This window comes from Nelusetta ayraudi, unplaced genomic scaffold (genome assembly GCF_046127955.1).
Source record: "Nelusetta ayraudi isolate G7.1 ecotype Tasmania unplaced genomic scaffold, CSIRO-AGI_Nayr_v1 ptg000003l, whole genome shotgun sequence".
NCBI lineage: Eukaryota > Metazoa > Chordata > Actinopteri > Tetraodontiformes > Monacanthidae > Nelusetta > Nelusetta ayraudi.
Window position 1 is genome coordinate 1,531,675 of NW_027466053.1, and position 21,510 is coordinate 1,553,184.

The window sequence follows — 21,510 nt, forward strand, 5'->3', positions numbered from 1 at the left end:
GGAAGGCCCTCAATCTCGGACCCCCATCCAGCTCCAGAAACCGTGAAGCGTAGTCGTTGGGGCCGAGTCATTAGACCCCCTGCAAGGGACTGAAATTGTTTTGTTGTAGGGGGTAGTGTGTTTTTTTGTTGTTGTTTTGTTTTCATTGTTGACATGCTTGTCCTGGGTCCTGTTCTGAGTGTTCGGGGGGGGGAGCTGTGTGGTGAACACTAGGTGGCATGGTCTCACACCAGCCCAGGGGAAGTGACGTCAAGGGATGGGGGTGTGTACACAGGGTGGCGGGAGATTTAAAAGGTTGTGTGTGTGGTGCCAATAAACGAGATGTCTCCTACTCGCAACTGCTCGTCTCCGTAATTGCAAACCTCCACACTATTGCATTTAAAACAAACCTGGAATAGTTTATAGGATTTCAATGTCAGAAAATGGAATAACTTGAACAATAACTAGCAGAGCTTTTGCATAACATGCAGTACCCAATGTGGTACAAAATATGACTATTAGCTTGAGGTCCCCTGATACCAAAAAAAAAATGTTTTATTTGGGTGACAAAAGGATAATAATAAAAGTGTGTATAATTGTTTATTTATTCATGTTTTTCATTGTGCTGTAAACTCATGCTTAACTTCATGGATTAAAAAAATAATTCATCAAAATAATGTTAAAATTCCCTATGTCCTTTTTAATTTCATTGGTGAAATTATGTTTATGTAAGATGAAAATGGATGGATGTTTATGTTGGAATCATATCTTTCTGGAGAAATGCTAGGCACGTGTGTTGTAAATGGTGTGGAAGAAGAAGAAGAAAAAGAAGAACTCGCTGGATTCAACATGGAACCATTTTATTTGTTTATTTTGTAAGAGGCCCACAAGGGGACCACTGATGTTGACAAACTGTTGGCACCCTGTGTGGACACGTAAGGCACCACAGAGAGAGGGACGGATTCTACTGGTTGACAGTCCGAGAGAACTAAGACACTGGACGGATCTTCATGCTGATGCCCTTCAGGGAGTAGTCATGGCCCTTCCAGGTGTACCAGCTCACTCCAACTGCAAACAGAGAGGCATCGTGTCCCCAGCGATAAATCCCGTTGGGGTTGGTAGTGTGACAGTCATTGTACCAGAAGGCCCCCAGGAATTTTCTGGCGCAGTGGTCATTCCAGGTATCCTGGTCCTTATCCAAGGTGCTGAACTTGTGACCGTTGTGTGGAGTCATGGAGTCTCCTACAAGGGAAGAGGTTTATCATGTGGACATGTTGTGGTACTTTTTCAACGTGCCCAGAAGCTGTGCTTAACAAACTGCCAAACCCCACAGACACTGCAAATGTCCACCTACAGTTCTGAAGTGTTTTTCTGTCTGGACACACATGAATGCTGTACGGTACAGTTACACTTTGGCCCCAGTGTATAACAGCTGTGTGTTGTAACTCACCTGCACCTCCGTCTCTAAAGTCAGACACCTCCAGGACGTATTCGTCGGACTCCGAGCCAACGCGGAATGAAGAGTAATGTGAATACACTTTGTTCCCTTCAAAGTCCTCCATGTCGACGCGGAGCTCAAACCTCTTCTCTTTCGTCATGTGGTGAAGGTTTTCCAGGCCTCCATGCATGTGAAAATTTATTGTATGCAATGAATAAACAGACTGGATGAAATTTTGTGGTGAAAACAGACAGACTGCGTTTGTTTAATCAAATCAATGAATTCCTGGTTTCAAACTGGGATAGATCTGATGTCAGGACTTCACTTTTATGTTTGTGTCATGAAAACACAGGAATACGTAGTGTTTCTTCCTCACCGAGCCAGTACTCTCCAGCAGCGACACCGAATCCCACCTTGTACTGGTCCCAGGGTCTGTAGAAATTCACAGTGCCATCCATCCTCCTCTGGAACACCTGAGTCAGACGAGAGGGACAAGTGAGGTGGCGATTGAAGTGACGGACCTCACTGGTCCGACATCAGGACAAGTTGAGGATGTCTCGTGGATGTGGCAATGAAGTCGCATCCACAAGAACTCACCCAAACTAAACACTCACCGTCCACCCTCCTCCCTCAGTGTCCATGTCACAATAGACCTGCACAAACACACGCTTATTCATAAATCTGCTAATGCAACACGTTCACCATGCTTGTCGTCTCAGATGATCTCACTGTTTGTGTCTAAAGTACTGAGAGATGGTGACTACCTGGACAGCAGATGTGGATCCAATGGGATAGATGGTGTACACTCCACTATGAAGGCTGCTGTCTGCATTATGGATGTCAGCACAGTTCTCTGGTAGGATTAATGGCTTACAGCTGGTCATCGCTGGAGCCAGCAGGACAAGCAGGGACATCAGCTGGAACAGAGATCACCAGACCGCAAACATGAAAGACGCCATGCTCATTGAACAGGTGCAGAGTTATCAAGAGGCTGAGTACCAGAACCTCTGAGATGGGTATGGAAACTTGACTCACAAAACAACTTAACGTTACAGTAAAATTCAGTAAATTACCTTCATCGTCAGATTTCTGCTCAGGTGATTGGCTCAAGTCGTGATACCAGTAGGCCTGATGTCTACCGCAACTGAACAGCTACTGCTTGACAACGAATTTAAAGTGAACTGTTTGTTTTGAGATAGCACAATCCTGGAATTCAAACAAAGGCGTGGCCCCGAGACTCCCAAATCTCCTCACTCATGAAAATTCAGTCCTTTTACTGCCCATAACATTACACACACGGTAACGGTATGGTCAATAAACTTGTGGCTACTTGAGATCTTTGATAACACGCAGTTTCATAATAAACCAGAAAATCGCTATTGCATTTAAAACAAACCTGGAATAGTTTATAGCATTTAAATGTCAGAAAATGGAATAACTTGAACAATAACTAGCAGAGCTTTTGCATAACATGCAGTACCCAATGTGGTACAAAATATGACGATTAGCTTGCTCATGATCATGCTTAACTTCATGGGTTAAAAACCCCCCGATAAATGTCAAAAATGTTAAAATTCCCTATTTCCTATTTAATTTCATTTGGTAAAAATATGTTTATGGTAGATGAAAATGGATGGATGTTTATGCTAGAATAGTATCTTTCTGAAGAAATGCTAGACATGTGGGTTGTCAACAATTGGTTTGAAAGAAGAAGAAGAAGAAAGTGTTTACGTCCGCATCTGTGGAAGAAAAGTGCGCAGTCAAAATTGGGATTCACTGCAAATGAGTAATCGACAAGAACATTTCAAGGGAGATCCAAACTAAAACGTTTGCCCCAACGGTAACTCTAAAAGCCATTTGTTTGCCGATCGAGTGGGTAAGTAGCGGTGGATGGGAAGCGAGCGGCTGTCAGCTAACCCAGCCAACCACTGAAACTACTGCCAGGAAGCATTTTGACCCAAATAGATACTGAGAGACTGAGTTTCCATCCTGGAAAGTAGCCACAGTTCCTCTGGGTACGTGGAACATTCACCCAAACCCCAAACTCCACCCTGCCACCTCCTGGACAGACAGCCGCAAGCTGGGAGCAGCTCTAGAGGACGTCATAAAAAGGTACTGACCAGTTTTTATTATTACAGGCCTGCAACTATTCATTTGATCATAAATACTGTTTTTTTTTTCTCCTTGCCGGCTGATGCAGTGGTGTGTGCACCCTGCGTTTGTCGAAAATTGAGTTTTGTAAAAACTGTTCTAACCTGAAAACAAAAACAAAAAGCACACGTTATCATTTCTGTTTGTCCTTAAGCAAGAGAAATACTTTAAATTTTAAAAATTGCCTCAGAGTGGGTTTTATTATTTTAGAGGTTGAAAGCGAGTTATCTATCTATCTATCTATCTGTCTGTCTGTCTGTCTATGCCGACCTATTCTAATTAATTATTTTTTTTATTTTATCAAGATGGCTTGTGGAGCAGGGCATAATACAGTTCGGTGGGCAGGAAGAATGCGACGGGAAAGAAGGGATGCAAAAGTAAAATACAAAATACACAAGCAAATACTACTATTGGGTTGAAATATGGGGAGGCTTGAATGCATTGATGGCCGGCAGGTGAGTCAGCTGGTGGTAACGAGGAAGACCAGGCACAGGTGACCCATGCTGATCAGTAGGAGTCAATTCTCTGCCTACCCCCCTCCCACCACCCCTGGCCCACCCACACAAAGTACTGCTACGTGCAGTAGTGTTTGTTGGTTGTGTGTGTGGTGTTGTGGCCGCAACAGCACCCATCCCTTTGGAGAATTGTTATGGTTGCAGTTTGCCACCGAGGGCATCAATTGAGGCTTTTGGAAGGTGACAGCAGAGGATGGGAGAAAAGGAGAAGCGACTCGGGAGACATAATGGTGACATGAGAGCTTATTGGGTTTGTTTATTGTCAGAGTTCAGCAGACTGAAGGACTCATTGGGCTCAACACGGAACCATTTTGTTTGTCTCCTTTGTAAGAGGCCCACGAGGGGACCACTGATGCTGGCAAAGTGTTGGCACCCTGTGTGGACACATAAGGCAGCACAGAGAGAGGGACAGATTCTGCTGGTTGACAATCCGAGAGAACTACCACACTGGACTAGGGCTGCAACGATTAGTCGACGTAATCGATTACATCGACAACATGACTTTGTTGACGCGTCGTGTTATTGTTATTGTAAATTGCTGAATGATAAAATCACGCTCCTGATACTCATTTGTACCTGCAGTGCAGTACTGAGTGCTGAGCGTGGCAGTGTCGCTCGTTGTTTACATCCTGCAAAAACCAGAGAAGAAGAACGGCTTCTTCTCTGAAAAGACTTGAAAACTCTGAGCCAAAGTTTCTAAAGTTTAGTAACATTTCTTAGAAAATGAAGTAGTGAAACACGTTCGGTCAAACTCTGTGAAGCTCACCTAGCATTCCATGGTAGCACTGCAGTGATACGCTAACACCTTAAAAGCCAACAGGAGGCGCTGTCTCGTCACGCACTGCAGAGACGAGCTCATAAATAATGCCGAGGAGGATAGATATTTGGTAGATATTTTTTCTGAAGTTGCTGGAAAGCGCTTTATAAGTGCAGTCCATTTACAACAGCCTTTAAATTGATTAATATACCTATGATATTTTATGTTGAAAAATATGACTATGTCACAGATAAATCCTTTGTGTGTCATTATTTTTGATATAATTGTTTAAAAATGTATGCTATCAGAGTACAACAGTATAATAATAAAGGTGTGAATATTTAAGCAAGAGATGTTAAACAGAAGTCCAAAATAGTTGGTGAAAATAAAGGAGGTCATAGTGACTAATGAACTAATTAAAAAAAAAAAAAAAGTCAAATAGATTAGTCGACAACCAAAATAATTGTTAGTTGCAGCCCGACACTGGCCGGATCTTCATGCTGATGCCCTTCAGGGAGTAATTGTGGCCCCTCCAGCTGTGCCAGATCACTCCAATTGCATACAAAGTGGCATCGGATCCCCAGCGATAAATCCCGTTGGGGTTGGTAGTGTGACATTTTCCGTACCAGAAGGCCCCCAGGAAGTTTCTGGCGCAGTGGTCATTCCAGGTATCCTGGTCCTTATCCAAGGTGCTGAACTTGTGACCGTTGTGTGGAGTCATGGAGTCTCCTACAAGGGAAGAGGTTTATCATGTGGACATGTTGTGGTACTTTTTCAACGTGCCCAGAAGCTGTGCTTAACAAACTGCCAAACCCCACAGACACTGCAAATGTCCACCTACAGTTCTGAAGTGTTTTTCTGTCGGGACACACATGAATGCTGTACGGTACAGTTACACTTTGGCCCCAGTGTATAACAGCTGTGTGTTGTAACTCACCTGCACCTCCGTCTCTAAAGTCAGACACCTCCAGGACGTATCCGTCGGACTCCGAGCCAACGCGGAATGAAGAGTAATTTGAATACACTTTGTTCCCTTCAAAGTCCTCCATGTCGACGCGGAGCTCAAACCTCTTCTCTTTCGTCATGTGGTGAAGGTTTTCCAGGCCTCCATGCATGTGAAAATTTATTGTATGCAATGAATAAACAGACTGGATGAAATTTTGTGGTGAAAACAGACAGACTGCGTTTGTTTAATCAAATCAATGAATTCCTGGTTTCAAACTGGGATAGATCTGATGTCAGGACTTCACTTTTATGTTTGTGTCATGAAAACACAGGAATACGTAGTGTTTCTTCCTCACCGAGCCAGTACTCTCCAGCAGCGACACCGAATCCCACCTTGTACTGGTCCCAGGGTCTGTAGAAATTCACAGTGCCATCCATCCTCCTCTGGAACACCTGAGTCAGACGAGAGGGACAAGTGAGGTGGCGATTGAAGTGACGGACCTCACTGGTCCGACATCAGGACAAGTTGAGGATGTCTCGTGGATGTGGCAATGAAGTCGCATCCACAAGAACTCACCCAAACTAAACACTCACCGTCCACCCTCCTCCCTCAGTGTCCATGTCACAATAGACCTGCACAAACACACGCTTATTCATAAATCTGCTAATGCAACACGTTCACCATGCTTGTCGTCTCAGATGATCTCACTGTTTGTGTCTAAAGTACTGAGAGATGGTGACTACCTGGACAGCAGATGTGGATCCAATGGGATAGATGGTGTACACTCCACTATGAAGGCTGCTGTCTGCATTATGGATGTCAGCACAGTTCTCTGGTAGGATTAATGGCTTACAGCTGGTCATCGCTGGAGCCAGCAGGACAAGCAGGGACATCAGCTGGAACAGAGATCACCAGACCGCAAAAATGGAAGACGCCATGCTCATTGAACAGGTGCAGAGTTATCAAGAGGTCGAGTACCAGAACCTCTGAGATGGGTATGGAAACTTGACTCACAAAACAACTTAACGTTACAGTAAAATTCAGTAAGTTACCTTCATCGTCAGATTTCTGCTCAGGTGATTGGCTCAAGTCGTGATACCAGTAGGCCTGATGTCTGCCGCAACTGAACAGCTGCTGCTTGACAACGAATTTAAAGTGAACTGTTTGTTTTGAGATTTCACAATCCTGGAATTTTATCACAGACGTGACCCCAGAGAGTCCCAAATCTCCTCACTCTTGAAAATTCAGTCCTCATAACGTTATATACAGCGACGGTAGCGGTATGGTCAATAAACAACTTGTAGTTACATGAGATCTTTGATAAAAAGCAGTTTCATAATAAACCAGAACAGTGTTATTGCATTTAAAAACAACTCATGTCCTGAATAGTTCACAGCATTTAAATGTCAGAAACTTTAATAACTTGAACAATAACTAGCAGAGCTTTTGCATAACATGTAGTACCCAATGTGGTACAAAATATGACTATTAGCTTGAGTTCGCCTGATACCAAAAAAATGACAGTTTTTTTTTTATTTGGGTGACAAAAGGATAATAATAATAATAATAATAATAATAATAATAATAATAATGATAATAATAATAATAATAATAATAATAATAATAATAATAATAATAATAATAATAGAAGTGTGTATAATTGTTTTTTTATTCATGTTCAAATGCATGTTTTTCATTGTGCTGTAAACTCATGCTTAACTTCATGGATTAAAAAAAGAATTCATCTAAATAATGTTAAAATTCCCTTTGTCCTTTTTAATTTCATTGGTGAAATTATGTTTACGTAAGATGAAAATGGATGGATGTTTATGTTGGAATCATATCTTTCTGGAGAAATGCTAGGCATGTGTGTTGTAAATGGTGTGGAAGAAGAAAAAGAAGAACTCGCTGGATTCAACATGGAACCATTTTATTTGTTTATTTTGTAAGAGGCCCACAAGGGGACCACTGATGTTGACAAACTGTTGGCACCCTGTGTGGACACATAAGGCACCACAGAGAGAGGGACGGATTCTGCTGGTTGACAGTCCGAGAGAACTAAGACACTGGACGGATCTTCATGCTGATGCCCTTCAGGGAGTAGTCTAGGGGCTAATTCCAATTCCTCCCTTAACTCCTCAATCTCGACCCTCGCCCTTAACCCTCAATCTTTGGCCCTCAATCTTGGCCCTCAAAAATAAGTGTAAGGGCTTACAAATGGGACACCCCTTACGTGCAGTTACGTCTTCAGACTGCGGGGGGCGGCCTTACGCCAAAGCTACGTCCAGTCTGTCAAGAAGACGACAACGACGAAGAAGAAGGAGAAAAAGAAGAAGACGACTAAAAAGAAGAAGTCCTCCTTCGCTACACAACGAGGTATACAAGTAACGTGAAGCCGGGACCGCCGGTCCGGCTGACAAACCTCGTAAAGTTAAAAAAAAAAAAAAAAAAATGTTACGCCACAACGATGTCAATAATCCATGAAAAACTCTTAAACTAAGACAATAAAATGGTTTCGTAATATTTATATCTTTATTAACTAATGCAACACGTTCACCATGCTTGTCGTCTCAGATGATCTCACTGTTTGTGTCTAAAGTACTGAGAGATGGTGACTACCTGGACAGCAGATGTGGATCCAATGGGATAGATGGTGTACACTCCACTATGAAGGCTGCTGTCTGCATTATGGATGTCAGCACAGTTCTCTGGTAGGATTAATGGCTTACAGCTGGTCATCGCTGGAGCCAGCAGGACAAGCAGGGACATCAGCTGCACAGAGATCACCAGACCGCAAACATGAAAGACGCCATGCTCATTGAACAGGTGCAGAGTTATCAAGAGGCTGAGTACCAGAACCTCTGAGATGGATATGGAAACTTGACTCACAAAACAGCTTAACGTTACAGTAAAATTCAGTAAATTACCTTCATCGTCAGATTTCTGCTCAGGTGATTGGCTCAAGTCGTGATACCAGTAGGCCTGATGCCTGCCGCACCTGAACAGCTGCTGCTTGACAACGAATTTAAAGTGAACTGTTTGTTTTGAGATTTCACAATCCTGGAATTTTATCACAGACGTGACCCCAGAGAGTCCCAAATCTCCTCACTCTTGAAAATTCAGTCCTCATAACGTTATATACAGCGACGGTAGCGGTATGGTCAATAAACAACTTGTAGTTACATGAGATCTTTGATAAAAAGCAGTTTCATAATAAACCAGAACAGTGTTATTGCATTTAAAAACAACCCATGTCCTGAATAGTTCACAGCATTTAAATGTCAGAAACTTTAATAACTTGAACAATAACTAGCAGAGCTTTTGCATAACATGTAGTACCCAATGTGGTACAAAATATGACTATTAGCTTGAGTTCGCCTGATACCAAAAAAATGACAGTTTTTTTTTTATTTGGGTGACAAAAGGATAATAATAATAATAATAATAATGATAATAATAATAATAATAGAAGTGTGTATAATTGTTTTTTTATTCATGTTCAAATGCATGTTTTTCATTGTGCTGTAAACTCATGCTTAACTTCATGGATTAAAAAAAGAATTCATCTAAATAATGTTAAAATTCCCTTTGTCCTTTTTAATTTCATTGGTGAAATTATGTTTACGTAAGATGAAAATGGATGGATGTTTATGTTGGAATCATATCTTTCTGGAGAAATGCCAGGCACGTGTGTTGTAAATGGTGTGGAAGAAAAAGGAGAAAAAGAAGACCTCGCTGGATTCAACATGGAACCATTTTATTTGTTTATTTTGTAAGAGGCCCACAAGGGGACCACTGATGTTGACAAACTGTTGGCACCCTGTGTGGACACGTAAGGCACCACAGAGAGAGGGACGGATTCTACTGGTTGACAGTCCAAGAGAACTAAGACACTGGACGGATCTTCATGCTGATGCCCTTCAGGGAGTAGTCGTGGCCCTTCCAGGTGTACCAGCTCACTCCAACTGCAAACAGAGAGGCATCGTGTCCCCAGCGATAAATCCCGTTGGGGTTGGTAGTGTGCCAGTCATGGTACCAGAAGGCCCCCAGGAATTTTCTGGCGCAGTGGTCATTCCAGGTATCCTGGTCCTTATCCAAGGTGCTGAACTTGTGACCGTTGTGTGGAGTCATGGAGTCTCCTACAAGGGAAGAGGTTTATCATGTGGACATGTTGTGGTACTTTTTCAACGTGCCCAGAAGCTGTGCTTAACAAACTGCCAAACCCCACAGACACTGCAAATGTCCACCTACAGTTCTGAAGTGTTTTTCTGTCGGGACACACATGAATGCTGTACGGTACAGTTACACTTTGGCCCCAGTGTATAACAGCTGTGTGTTGTAACTCACCTGCACCTCCGTCTCTAAAGTCAGACACCTCCAGGACGTATCCGTCGGACTCCGAGCCAACGTAGAATGAAGAGTAATTTGAATACACTTTGTTCCCTTCAAAGTCCTCCATGTCGACGCGGAGCTCAAACCTCTTCTCTTTCGTCATGTGGTGAAGGTTTTCCAGGCCTCCATGCATGTGAAAATTTATTGTATGCAATGAATAAACAGACTGGATGAAATTTTGTGGTGAAAACAGACAGACTGCGTTTGTTTAATCAAATCAATGAATTCCTGGTTTCAAACTAAGATAGATCTGATGTCAGGACTTCACTTTTATGTTTGTGTCATGAAAACACAGGAATACGTAGTGTTTCTTCCTCACCGAGCCAGTACTCTCCAGCAGCGACACCGAATCCCACCTTGTACTGGTCCCAGGGTCTGTAGAAATTCACAGTGCCATCCATCCTCCTCTGGAACACCTGAGTCAGACGAGAGGGACAAGTGAGGTGGCGATTGAAGTGACGGACCTCACTGGTCCGACATCAGGACAAGTTGAGGATGTCTCGTGGATGTGGCAATGAAGTCGCATCCACAAGAACTCACCCAAACTAAACACTCACCGTCCACCCTCCTCCCTCAGTGTCCATGTCACAATAGACCTGCACAAACGCACGCTTATTCATAAATCTGCTAATGCAACACGTTCACCATGCTTGTCGTCTCAGATGATCTCACTGTTTGTGTCTAAAGTACTCAGAGATGGTGACTACCTGGACAGCAGATGTGGATCCAATGGGATAGATGGTGTACACTCCACTATGAAGGCTGTTGTCTGCATTATGGATGTCAGCACAGTTCTCTGGTAGAATTACAGGATTGCATCTGGTCATCGCTGGAGCCAGCAGGACAAGCAGGGACATCAGCTGGAACAGAGATCACCAGACCGCAAAAATGGAAGATGCCATGTTCATTGAACAGGTGCAGAGTTATCAAGAGGCTGAGTACCAGAACCTCTGAGATGGGTATGGAATAGGGATGGGAAGATTAACCGATACGTATCGATACACGGACAGGCGCGGGCACGATGCAAGTGCATTGGTAGAGCAGCCGTGAATTGATGCAATTTCGGGATTAAATCTAGATACATCGGTTTTTACGTCTGTCACAGACCGATCCAGCGCTGCACAGCGCAGTGCTGGAACTTACAGCACAGTTATATATATATATATAAAAAAAAAAAAAGCAGCTTCAAGTCTGGCGTGAACGACACCATCGTGGAACGATTCTACAGCCAAAAGTGCCCAACAACAAAGAACACTGGCCACCGCCGCACTCCTGAATTCTGGCGCAGCGGAAGGAGTGCTGTGCTGAAAGTTACAGCACAGCGATCGTTTCTGCATTTTGTTTGTTTTTTTGTGCTAGAAGTTACAGCAGAGCGCAGTTTGCTTCACCCCGATCATGTGGATCAGCTGATGTTCCTAAAGAAAAACCTTAGAGTGGAACATGTCTGTCGAATAATACAGTATGGATTGAAAGTCACACACCAATGAGTAGTTGAATTGCGTATTAATTTTGATTGAGTTCAAGGAACCATGACATTTTTTTAATTCATTTTTAGCATTTGAATCTTTCTGTCTTCAATTTCTCATCACGGCCAAGTTATTTCACTGTCGTGACTGTTTTATTATGACAGTTAGGCTGGTGTCTGTTTACAGCAACAGCAATAAGAGTTTACATTTATTCCATTTGTAAGCAATAAGGAAAGGTTTATTTATTTTTTTATTACACTTGCCTTGTTATTGTGAACCAGTTGCTCACAAAAGACTTTTAAATTTAAATTGAAAAATACAGAATGTTTGTATTTTGGTGGATAAATAACCAAGCTCATTGAATTGCATAGCATCATTCCTTTGCATCGGAGTCTCAAATCAAGTCACATTGTGTTGGATCAAACTGTGCTGAATCGCACTGCATCGTATTGGGGGAATCGTAAATATAATATACAAATCGTATCGTATCTTTAATGTATCGAATTGTTGGTAGTGTATCGAGATACGCATCGTATCGGCCACAGACCAGAGATGCACAACCCTAGTATGGAAACTTGACTCACAAAACAGCTTAACGTTACAGTAAAATTCAGTAAATTATCTTTGTCAGATTTCTGCTCAGGTGATTGGCTCAAGTCGTGATACCAGTAGGCCTGATGCCTGCCGCAACTGAACAGCTGCTGCTTGACAACAAATTTAAAGTGAACTGTTTGTTTTGAGATTTCACAATCCTGGAATTTTATCACAGACGTGACCCCAGAGAGTCCCAAATCTCCTCACTCTTGAAAATTCAGTCCTCATAACATTCCATACAGCGACGGTAGCGGTATGGTCAATAAACAACTTGTAGTTACATGAGATCTTTGATAAAAAGCAGTTTCGTAATAAACCAGAACAGTGTTATTGCATTTAAAAACAACCCATGTCCTGAATAGTTTACAGCATTTAAATGTCAGAAACTTTAATAACTTGAACAATGTCAGGCCGGGACTTGAGGCAGGACTCAGAGGTTTAACAGAAAAGTAAATTTATTTCACAAGCAATTGTCCTTAGATCAGAGAGATCAAATAAACAGGCTATAAGAATCCTATTCTCACTGAGCTGGCAACAAAATAAAAATCACTCACATGGAAGAAAAAGGAATGAATAACTAACAAAAGTATACTCTGATAACAAATCTAGGTTTTAATGAAAAATCACTCACAAGGAGGAAAATGACTAACTATTTAACAAAATCCTATTCTAATAACAAAACTTAGCATGAACAGAAAATCACTCGCGGCGCAATCGTCTTACTGTGGAACCGTAAGGCTGTGACCGGGTTCAGGGCTAGACATTGCAGACGAAGACACTCTGTACAAGACAAGGGGAACGCAGACTATTTGAACACACAAGGTAACAAGGCACAGCTGGAAACAATGGGTAATTGGGTCAGACGAACAGGTGGAATATGAGAGGTTGTGATCTGAAACGAGAAGAAGTTGTCAAAATAAAACAGGAAATGACGAGACAAAACCTCACCATGGTGTGACAAACAATAACTAGCAGAGCTTTTGCATAACATGCAGTACCCAATGTGGTACAAAATATGACTATTAGCTTGAGGTCCCCTGATACCAAAAAAAAAAAATGTTTTATTTGGGTGAAAAAAGGATAACAATAATAAAAGTGTGTATAATTGTTTTTTTATTCATGTTTTTCATTGTGCTGTAAACTCATGCTTAACTTCATGGATTAAAAAAATAATTCATCAAAATAATGTTAAAATTCCCTATGTCCTTTTTAATTTCATTGGTGAAATTATGTTCATGTAAGATGAAAATGGATGGATGTTTATGTTGGAATCATATCTTTCTGGAGAAATGCTAGGCACGTGTGTTGTAAATGGTGTGGAAGAAGAAGAAGAAAAAGAAGACCTCGCTGGATTCAACATGGAACCATTTTATTTGTTTATTTTGTAAGAGGCCCACAAGGGGACCACTGATGTTGACAAACTGTTGGCACCCTGTGTGGACACGTAAGGCACCACAGAGAGAGGGACGGATTCTACTGGTTGACAGTCCAAGAGAACTAAGACACTGGACGGATCTTCATGCTGATGCCCTTCAGGGAGTAGTCATGGCCCTTCCAGGTGTACCAGCTCACTCCAACTGCAAACAGAGAGGCATCGTGTCCCCAGCGATAAATCCCGTTGGGGTTGGTAGTGTGACAGTCATTGTACCAGAAGGCCCCCAGGAATTTTCTGGCGCAGTGGTCATTCCAGGTATCCTGGTCCTTATCCAAGGTGCTGAACTTGTGACCGTTGTGTGGAGTCATGGAGTCTCCTACAAGGGAAGAGGTTTATCATGTGGACATGTTGTGGTACTTTTTCAACGTGCCCAGAAGCTGTGCTTAACAAACTGCCAAACCCCACAGACACTGCAAATGTCCACCTACAGTTCTGAAGTGTTTTTCTGTCGGGACACACATGAATGCTGTACGGTACAGTTACACTTTGGCCCCAGTGTATAACAGCTGTGTGTTGTAACTCACCTGCACCTCCGTCTCTAAAGTCAGACACCTCCAGGACGTATTCGTCGGACTCCGAGCCAACGTAGAATGAAGAGTAATGTGAATACACTTTGTTCCCTTCAAAGTCCTCCATGTCGACGCGGAGCTCAAACCTCTTCTCTTTTGTCATGTGGTGAAGGTTTTCCAGGCCTCCATGCATGTGTAAATTTATTGTATGCAATGAATAAACAGACTGGATGAAATTTTGTGGTGAAAACAGACAGACTGCGTTTGTTTAATCAAATCAATGAATTCCTGGTTTCAAACTAAGATAGATCTGATGTCAGGACTTCACTTTTATGTTTGTGTCATGAAAACACAGGAATACGTAGTGTTTCTTCCTCACCGAGCCAGTACTCTCCAGCAGCGACACCGAATCCCACCTTGTACTGGTCCCAGGGTCTGTAGAAATTCACAGTGCCATCCATCCTCCTCTGGAACACCTGAGTCAGACGAGAGGGACAAGTGAGGTGGCGATTGAAGTGACGGACCTCACTGGTCCGACATCAGGACAAGTTGAGGATGTCTCGTGGATGTGGCAATGAAGTCGCATCCACAAGAACTCACCCAAACTAAACACTCACCGTCCACCCTCCTCCCTCAGTGTCCATGTCACAATAGACCTGCACAAACACACGCTTATTCATAAATCTGCTAATGCAACACGTTCACCATGCTTGTCGTCTCAGATGATCTCACTGTTTGTGTCTAAAGTACTGAGAGATGGTGACTACCTGGACAGCAGATGTGGATCCAATGGGATAGATGGTGTACACTCCACTATGAAGGCTGCTGTCTGCATTATGGATGTCAGCACAGTTCTCTGGTAGGATTAATGGCTTACAGCTGGTCATCGCTGGAGCCAGCAGGACAAGCAGGGACATCAGCTGGAACAGAGATCACCAGACCGCAAACATGAAAGACGCCATGCTCATTGAACAGGTGCAGAGTTATCAAGAGGCTGAGTACCAGAACCTCTGAGATGGGTATGGAAACTTGACTCACAAAACAACTTAACGTTACAGTAAAATTCAGTAAATTACCTTCATCGTCAGATTTCTGCTCAGGTGATTGGCTCAAGTCGTGATACCAGTAGGCCTGATGTCTACCGCAACTGAACAGCTACTGCTTGACAACGAATTTAAAGTGAACTGTTTGTTTTGAGATAGCACAATCCTGGAATTCAAACAAAGGCGTGGCCCCGAGACTCCCAAATCTCCTCACTCATGAAAATTCAGTCCTTTTACTGCCCATAACATTCCATACACGGTAACGGTATGGTCAATAAACAACTTGTGGCTACTTGAGATCTTTGATAACAAGCAGTTTCATAATAAACCCTCGTACTGCCCATAACATTCCATATAGCGATACAGTAATGGTATGGTCAATAAACAACTGGTAGTTACTTGAGATCTTTTGCGACCCAGAGCAAAGAATGGTGGGAGCTGTTTGGGAGCACTGGGCAAGTGTCAGTGTCAGGGGTCAGTTTGGACTCACAATTGGTGCCTAGGTGACAGTAAATATTGCATTCCGCACAGAGGTCATGCAAGCTTTCCTAGGCCATACTTCCATTTAAAATAAAACCAACCCTTAAAACATTCCTTTTTTATTTTATTTTATTTTAACTCAGACACTTAACTCTGTCAACTGTTAAGAACCCAGTACGGCTGTTTGGCCTGAACACGACCTCTCAACATCACTGGCAGCGTGCACTGAGGGATGCCCAAGGAGAGACCTGCACATTCTTGAGCGTGACATACAAACGTTTTGCATACCAATGTTTATTTGTGCATGACTGTGTGAAATATACAGTATGTGGAATATCATCAGTTTCACATAGTTTTTCCCCAAAAGGTACACACACATTTGACCCTGTATTGTACACACATTAAAATAAAATTGTTGATTTGATGCAAAATTATGTTTCAGAACGATTATGCTAAAATATATACTTGAATATTTCTAACGAAAGTGCTGGCCGGTGGGTCATGACGCAGGTCACGTAGGCTCATTATTACGAACTGGTGCGTTCAGGCGCATGCCTGACCGGTCGTTTTCTCCGACTGCGACTTGCCTCGCTTAGCTGGGAAAGCCGTCAACCCGGAGAGGTCACTGGTACTGGTGTCAGTGTCAGTGGGCTTTTGTTACTGCGATCACACTCGCCGCGTTTCGAATTAGCTCCTTCACACGAGCGGCTCTTCGTTTTCGGATGCTCCTGTATTCCCGCCTTTACGGTACATCCCGTGAAGCGGCTACATGACGTCATGCCTCTGCCTGAGTTTTGCCGCATGTTTGCAACATACATTATTGAAACACACATTTCAATAATGCCAAAAGTATTAAAATACTAATCGGTGCTTTAGAGGCTTTGGGAGGCTTAACGATAACAAACTTGACTTCACTTGTGGTAGTGACGGGAAATCTGCAAAAGTCATTTCCGGTTGTTAGAATAAGATACAGTATACACTGTTAACCGTATTCTAAACCAATTAACATGTCAAGAGCAGGTCCACAATTTCCCACGGAACAAAGGTGCATTTTACTGATTTGGGCTTTGATGAATTTCTGCATTTGCATAAATGTTTCATGAAACTGTCACCCAGTGGACAGTGTACCACCTGCTTCATGTGCCGTTACTTTGTAAGACTTTCCCAATTATTCTAATCTTAAATCCCCCAAACATAAAATTGCTCTTGTTGTGTTTACTTGTTAAGTGAACATACACAAGTACACATTCGTTTTTAAGAATTATTGGCATTCAGGCAACAACAGCAGTCAGGGACAGGGTGACTTCAGCATTATGTGTGACAACTTAATAGTTACTGTGTGTACGTGGTAGCTGCTTCACGCCACAGTACTGGTTTAGATACATTTGTAGGTAATTATTTATTTTCGTACTTGCTGAATGTATGAGGGAAAACGACCTTGGTGTGTGACTTTGTTATTAGAACAGATCACGGGGTACGTCCTTTATTGTATTTGTACACAGATTATAGAGCTAGATTTGAACTGGAATCCCAAAGGTCCGTATCGCTGTCCTATGTAGTATCAACGTACTTTGCTTTTAGTAATCGCTTTCAGTCATGATTTGCCAGATTCTGCCATTGCTGTGCGATTGTAATTTGTATACCGTAAGCCAAAGAATACGCGCGCAACACGAACGGTCGCAGCAGCATTGCAAGTGGCTCCGACGTCAATCTAAAACAGGGAAATTATAATGTCGAGCGAGACAGTGACGTCAGGTCGGGTTGTAGAATTATCATCCAGAATCCCGTATTTACGACTGAAGGCAATGTCCCTTCTGGAGTAGGAAGCTCTGTGCGTCTGATAAATCCCACACCACCCGAAAGCGCAGTCCGGCGTGGGAGGGTTTCACAGTCGGATCACAGAACGACGATTTCGAAAAAGCAGCAGAACAGCGGCCGTATAAGACGGTAAGACCTCATTACAGGTTCAACCTGTTTTATTTTGAAGTGTACCGCGAGCTGAAGGCTTGTCTACCTCCTCTGCGGTTAGTTAGTGCTGCGATGCCCAGTGGATGAGCCTCGTTGGGGGCTGATTTAGTCCAGCTGAAACGAATGAATCTTCTGCCATGGCAGGTTATTGAGTTTAATCAACTCCCGTATTACACGTGTTTTTGTTGTTGTTGTTAAAAGTCACATGTATTACAGGGTCCTCAGGTTTTGGAAGCTCGTCATACATCCAGACTCAGTCTCAGTAGAAGTCGCTCGGTTCCCGGCTGCAAACAGGAAGATGGATGGAGAGGGAGTCGAGCCATGCGGAAGGTAAAAGGTTTCCTGTTTAGCTTCACACAGTTTACATCACTGTCCTGTGTAAACACAGCTGCTGATACTGAGATGCCTGACATATGAGTATAGCTGTAAAAATGAAAATGTTAAACGGAATTCTGATTCTGAAGTGAAAATTAAATGACTAGTGACAAAAAAAAGAAGAAGAAGAAGAAGAAGAAGAAGCACACAACCGTGTTTTTTTTTTTTTTTTTTTTTTGCTCTGAAAGAATTTCGACAAGACAAAAGAGATGTCAGCGTTTTTTCTTGAATGTTTTGTGACAGCAGTAACTTTAAAGTCAGGACAGCAGTCACTGTGTATTGCATGTTGTACTTTGCTGTGAATGAGTAAACCTATAAAAATGAGGCAGACATAAAATCGTGATAGGGGAGGAGATGTCTGAAGTCTGTCGACGGGGGGGTCACCGAAATATACGGGACAAAGTGAAGCGCGTCTCGTATAACTTAATTACGGGACAGGTTTTTTAGTTGCCAAATACAGGACAATCGCGTATTTTACGGGACTAGACCACAGACGGAAATCAAATGAGGTTTTGTCATTTTCCCTAAAAAACGGGACAAATTGTGTCCCGGGAGAGATCTTATTTTTCCCGGGACAGGTGGTGAAAAAAGAGAACAATTCTGGGAAAAACGGGACGGGTGGCAACACTATTGATTAGTAATCATGTGTTTGAAGAACCGTTGGTTGAAGTAGAAGAAGCACAAAAAGCCATAACTTCGATAAATCCTGTTGTATTACTGAATGTCCTGGCTAGGGACCATTTTAAGTGCATGCTGTCACAAGTGGAAACCTTTCTTTCTGTTTTCTCCTGAAACCTGCCGATCTCCTCAGGCCTGTGTTCGTGAACAATCCGCACCTGGATGCGCTGGCGGATGATGTCCTTTACCACTTCAGTTTAGGAACCAAAACCCACAACCTCCCCGCGATGTTCGGCGATGTCAAGGTCATTGTTAATTCATGGCGGGCGGCCGGTCGGTCATTGGTACTCTGTATTCAGAAGGTATTTTGGTCCTTCCGTCTCCTTTCTCCCCCAGTTTGTGTGTGTTGGAGGCAGTCCCTGGAGAATGAAGTCATTCATTGAGTACATTGCAACAGAACTCAACATGGAAGACCCCAAATCTGAGTACCCAAACATCTGCGTGGGAACTGACCGCTACGCTATGTACAAGATTGGCCCAGTCCTCTCTGTCAGTGTATGTAGGGACTATTTTCTTCATGAAAACTGAAGCCATTATAACTCTTGAAAATCTCTGAACCACATAAGTAGGAAAATGATTTGCAACAACACCTCTGTGCTTTATTTTGCAGCATGGGATGGGCATCCCTTCTATTTCCATTATGTTGCATGAGCTAATAAAGCTCCTCCATCATGCTCATTGCTCAGATGTTACCATTATACGCATTGGGACATCAGGTGGAATAGGTGAGTGCTTAATGAGCAACTCTATTTTTTTATGTTATGGCATCATAAAATAATTGAAATTCCTCTGCTCTGAGTTTGCACTAGATATACACCGCGAGCAGAAATTACTTGAGTGACCAAACAAACTGAGGCTTTCCACTAGAGGGCGCTAAAATCCCTAGTTCTTCGTAGGTTTTTCAGTTCCATTAGTTTCCAGTCATGTATTTTTGCACATATTGTACAAGAGACTTAAAAACAAAAACATGTTTCATTTCTCCTGATAAATATGCATTTATATAGTCCCACATTTTAAAACCATTCCTCAAAGTCACGTTTCAGATATTTTACTGTACATTAATGTTTGTAACACGTATGCAGCCGTTTCTAGAACATTAATGCGGAAAAGGAAAAATGTCTCCTCGGTTTGTGATATGATTTAAGTCTGAAAGTTTTGTGATGTTGTGCTTCACCCCAGGGCTTGAGCCCGGCACTGTGGTCATCACCAAGCAGTCTGTGGATGCCACCTTCCTGCCCAGATTTGAACAGGTCATCCTGGGCAAGACTGTGGTTCGCAACACTGATCTGGACGAAAGCGTGGCCCAGGAGCTGCTGCAGTGCAGCAAAGACCTGAACCTGTTTGAGACGGTGATTGGCAACACGATGTGCACGATGGATTTCTATGAAGGTAGGAGCTGCGCCTCATTGGGTAATTACGTTGCTTGATAGTGGCGCTGTAACCTGGTTACTTTGCCGCCCCCTCCGTCCATGACCCAGGTCAGGCCCGTCTGGATGGTGCTTTCTGCTCCTACACTGAGAAGGATAAGCAGGACTACCTCAACAGAGCCAATGAAGCAGGGGTCTGCAACATTGAGATGGAGTCATCGGTGTTTGCCGCTATGTGCAAACTCAGTGGTCTGCGAGGTGTGTAATATCAGCGTTGTTTTCAGTATCTCAGCTGTTTAGACTCTAACCTTCATCTCTTGTCACGTTGCAAAGCGGCTGTCGTTTGCGTGACATTTCTGGACCGGCTGAAGGGCGATCAGGTGAACAGCTCCCACGAAGTCCTCCACGATTATCAGCTACGCCCACAGAAACTGGTCAGCTGTTTCATCAAGAAGAAGCTGATGACCAAAGCAGGAAGCCAAACGGCGTAGGACTGGAACAGCCTCCTAAAGTCGCCCCCTGAAGCCATGGTGCACTGCAGTAACACAGTCCTGAAGACTTTCCTGTGCTTATGTTGTCCACATTTGAAAATATGCCAATCATCCACTGTTTTTGATCAATGCCTTGCCTGTTATTTATCTTACAGTAGAAACCAGCAGCCTAAACGCTCCTCTTCTACAAAGTGCACTGATGCTCTGCAATAAAACTTGAGCCTCTGATATTTCAACACAAACCTGCCTCAACGATCAATGAAATGTGTCCTCTCAAGCCAAAATCGTGATGATGAAATGTAACCCTAACCCTTATGTTTTATGTGTCAACTGTTGGGTGTTGTTTGATTTTAGAGGCAAAGAGTTTCATGAAGGACCTCACAACTGTAACAGAACTGTTGATTTGATGCCTTTTAGGTCATTAGTAAAGATTCTTGCACGTTGAAAGTTTGTCTTACCAAAGCATTTCTTTTCTTTTTCTATTGTGACAAGTTCCCCCCCTTGTTTTATTTATTAACCTGTGTTGCTTCATCTACGTACTATATCTGAATGTAATTCTATTAAAGCCACCATCAGAGGTTAAGATTTCAATAAAATTCTCCTGTCACCATGACCAAGTCCTCGCCGTGCATTTCATCAATCAGATCCAGGTTGTTACCCACGGTGCTATACATCAATCAATCAATCAATCAATAAATCAATCAATCAAATCAACTTTTATCTGCAAAGATCTTGAATCACAACCAAATATGTCTCAAAGTGCTTTGAACAATCAAAGGAAAACCAACTAAAACTATCCTGAGCAAGCAAGCAAGGTGAGCGGCTGGAAAAACTGCATGAGAAACCAATAGAGCAAATCCAGACTGTGCAGGGCGGTTGACTGCTTTGATTGGTTGGCCTGAAAAGGAAATATGAAAATGAAGAGA

The 21,510-nt window shown here is 42.8% G+C and overlaps 5 protein-coding genes across 6 annotated transcripts; 1 reads left to right on the forward strand and 4 right to left on the reverse strand.

Annotated features, from left to right (window-relative positions):
* Window positions 1-822: 822 nt before the first annotated feature.
* Window positions 823-2,596, reverse strand: LOC142889440 (microfibril-associated glycoprotein 4-like). The gene is made up of 6 exons (XM_076028175.1): window positions 2,491-2,596; window positions 2,182-2,334; window positions 2,032-2,070; window positions 1,794-1,890; window positions 1,430-1,597; window positions 823-1,221 (listed from the first exon to the last, which is right to left on the reverse strand). The coding sequence occupies exons 1-6, from the start codon at window positions 2,494-2,496 to the stop codon at window positions 968-970; spliced, it is 717 nt and encodes a 238-aa protein (XP_075884290.1). The 5' UTR covers window positions 2,497-2,596; the 3' UTR covers window positions 823-967.
* A 2,488-nt stretch (window positions 2,597-5,084) lies between these two features.
* LOC142889446 (microfibril-associated glycoprotein 4-like) lies at window positions 5,085-6,954 on the reverse strand. Its single transcript, XM_076028188.1, has 6 exons — window positions 6,839-6,954; window positions 6,530-6,682; window positions 6,380-6,418; window positions 6,142-6,238; window positions 5,778-5,945; window positions 5,085-5,569 (listed from the first exon to the last, which is right to left on the reverse strand). The coding sequence occupies exons 1-6, from the start codon at window positions 6,842-6,844 to the stop codon at window positions 5,307-5,309; spliced, it is 726 nt and encodes a 241-aa protein (XP_075884303.1). The 5' UTR covers window positions 6,845-6,954; the 3' UTR covers window positions 5,085-5,306.
* Window positions 6,955-9,526: 2,572 nt separating this feature from the next.
* Window positions 9,527-11,050, reverse strand: LOC142889452 (microfibril-associated glycoprotein 4-like). Its single transcript, XM_076028202.1, has 5 exons — window positions 10,886-11,050; window positions 10,736-10,774; window positions 10,498-10,594; window positions 10,134-10,301; window positions 9,527-9,925 (listed from the first exon to the last, which is right to left on the reverse strand). Exons 1-5 carry the CDS (start codon window positions 11,033-11,035, stop codon window positions 9,672-9,674), a joined length of 708 nt encoding a protein of 235 aa, XP_075884317.1. The 5' UTR covers window positions 11,036-11,050; the 3' UTR covers window positions 9,527-9,671.
* Window positions 11,051-13,590: 2,540 nt separating this feature from the next.
* On the reverse strand, window positions 13,591-15,364 carry LOC142889469 (microfibril-associated glycoprotein 4-like). Its single transcript, XM_076028238.1, has 6 exons — window positions 15,259-15,364; window positions 14,950-15,102; window positions 14,800-14,838; window positions 14,562-14,658; window positions 14,198-14,365; window positions 13,591-13,989 (listed from the first exon to the last, which is right to left on the reverse strand). Exons 1-6 carry the CDS (start codon window positions 15,262-15,264, stop codon window positions 13,736-13,738), a joined length of 717 nt encoding a protein of 238 aa, XP_075884353.1. The 5' UTR covers window positions 15,265-15,364; the 3' UTR covers window positions 13,591-13,735.
* A 2,078-nt stretch (window positions 15,365-17,442) lies between these two features.
* Window positions 17,443-21,197, forward strand: upp1 (uridine phosphorylase 1). 2 transcript variants are annotated; one of them, XM_076028217.1, is made up of 8 exons: window positions 17,443-17,652; window positions 17,890-18,003; window positions 18,860-18,971; window positions 19,063-19,221; window positions 19,337-19,451; window positions 19,906-20,115; window positions 20,205-20,351; window positions 20,427-21,197. In XM_076028217.1, exons 2-8 carry the CDS (start codon window positions 17,972-17,974, stop codon window positions 20,582-20,584), a joined length of 933 nt encoding a protein of 310 aa, XP_075884332.1. In that variant the 5' UTR covers window positions 17,443-17,652; window positions 17,890-17,971; the 3' UTR covers window positions 20,585-21,197. The 2 variants fall into 2 exon arrangements, with proteins under 2 accessions (XP_075884332.1, XP_075884340.1); XM_076028225.1 differs by lacking the exon at window positions 17,443-17,652 and adding an exon at window positions 17,675-17,817.
* Window positions 21,198-21,510: the final 313 nt, after the last annotated feature.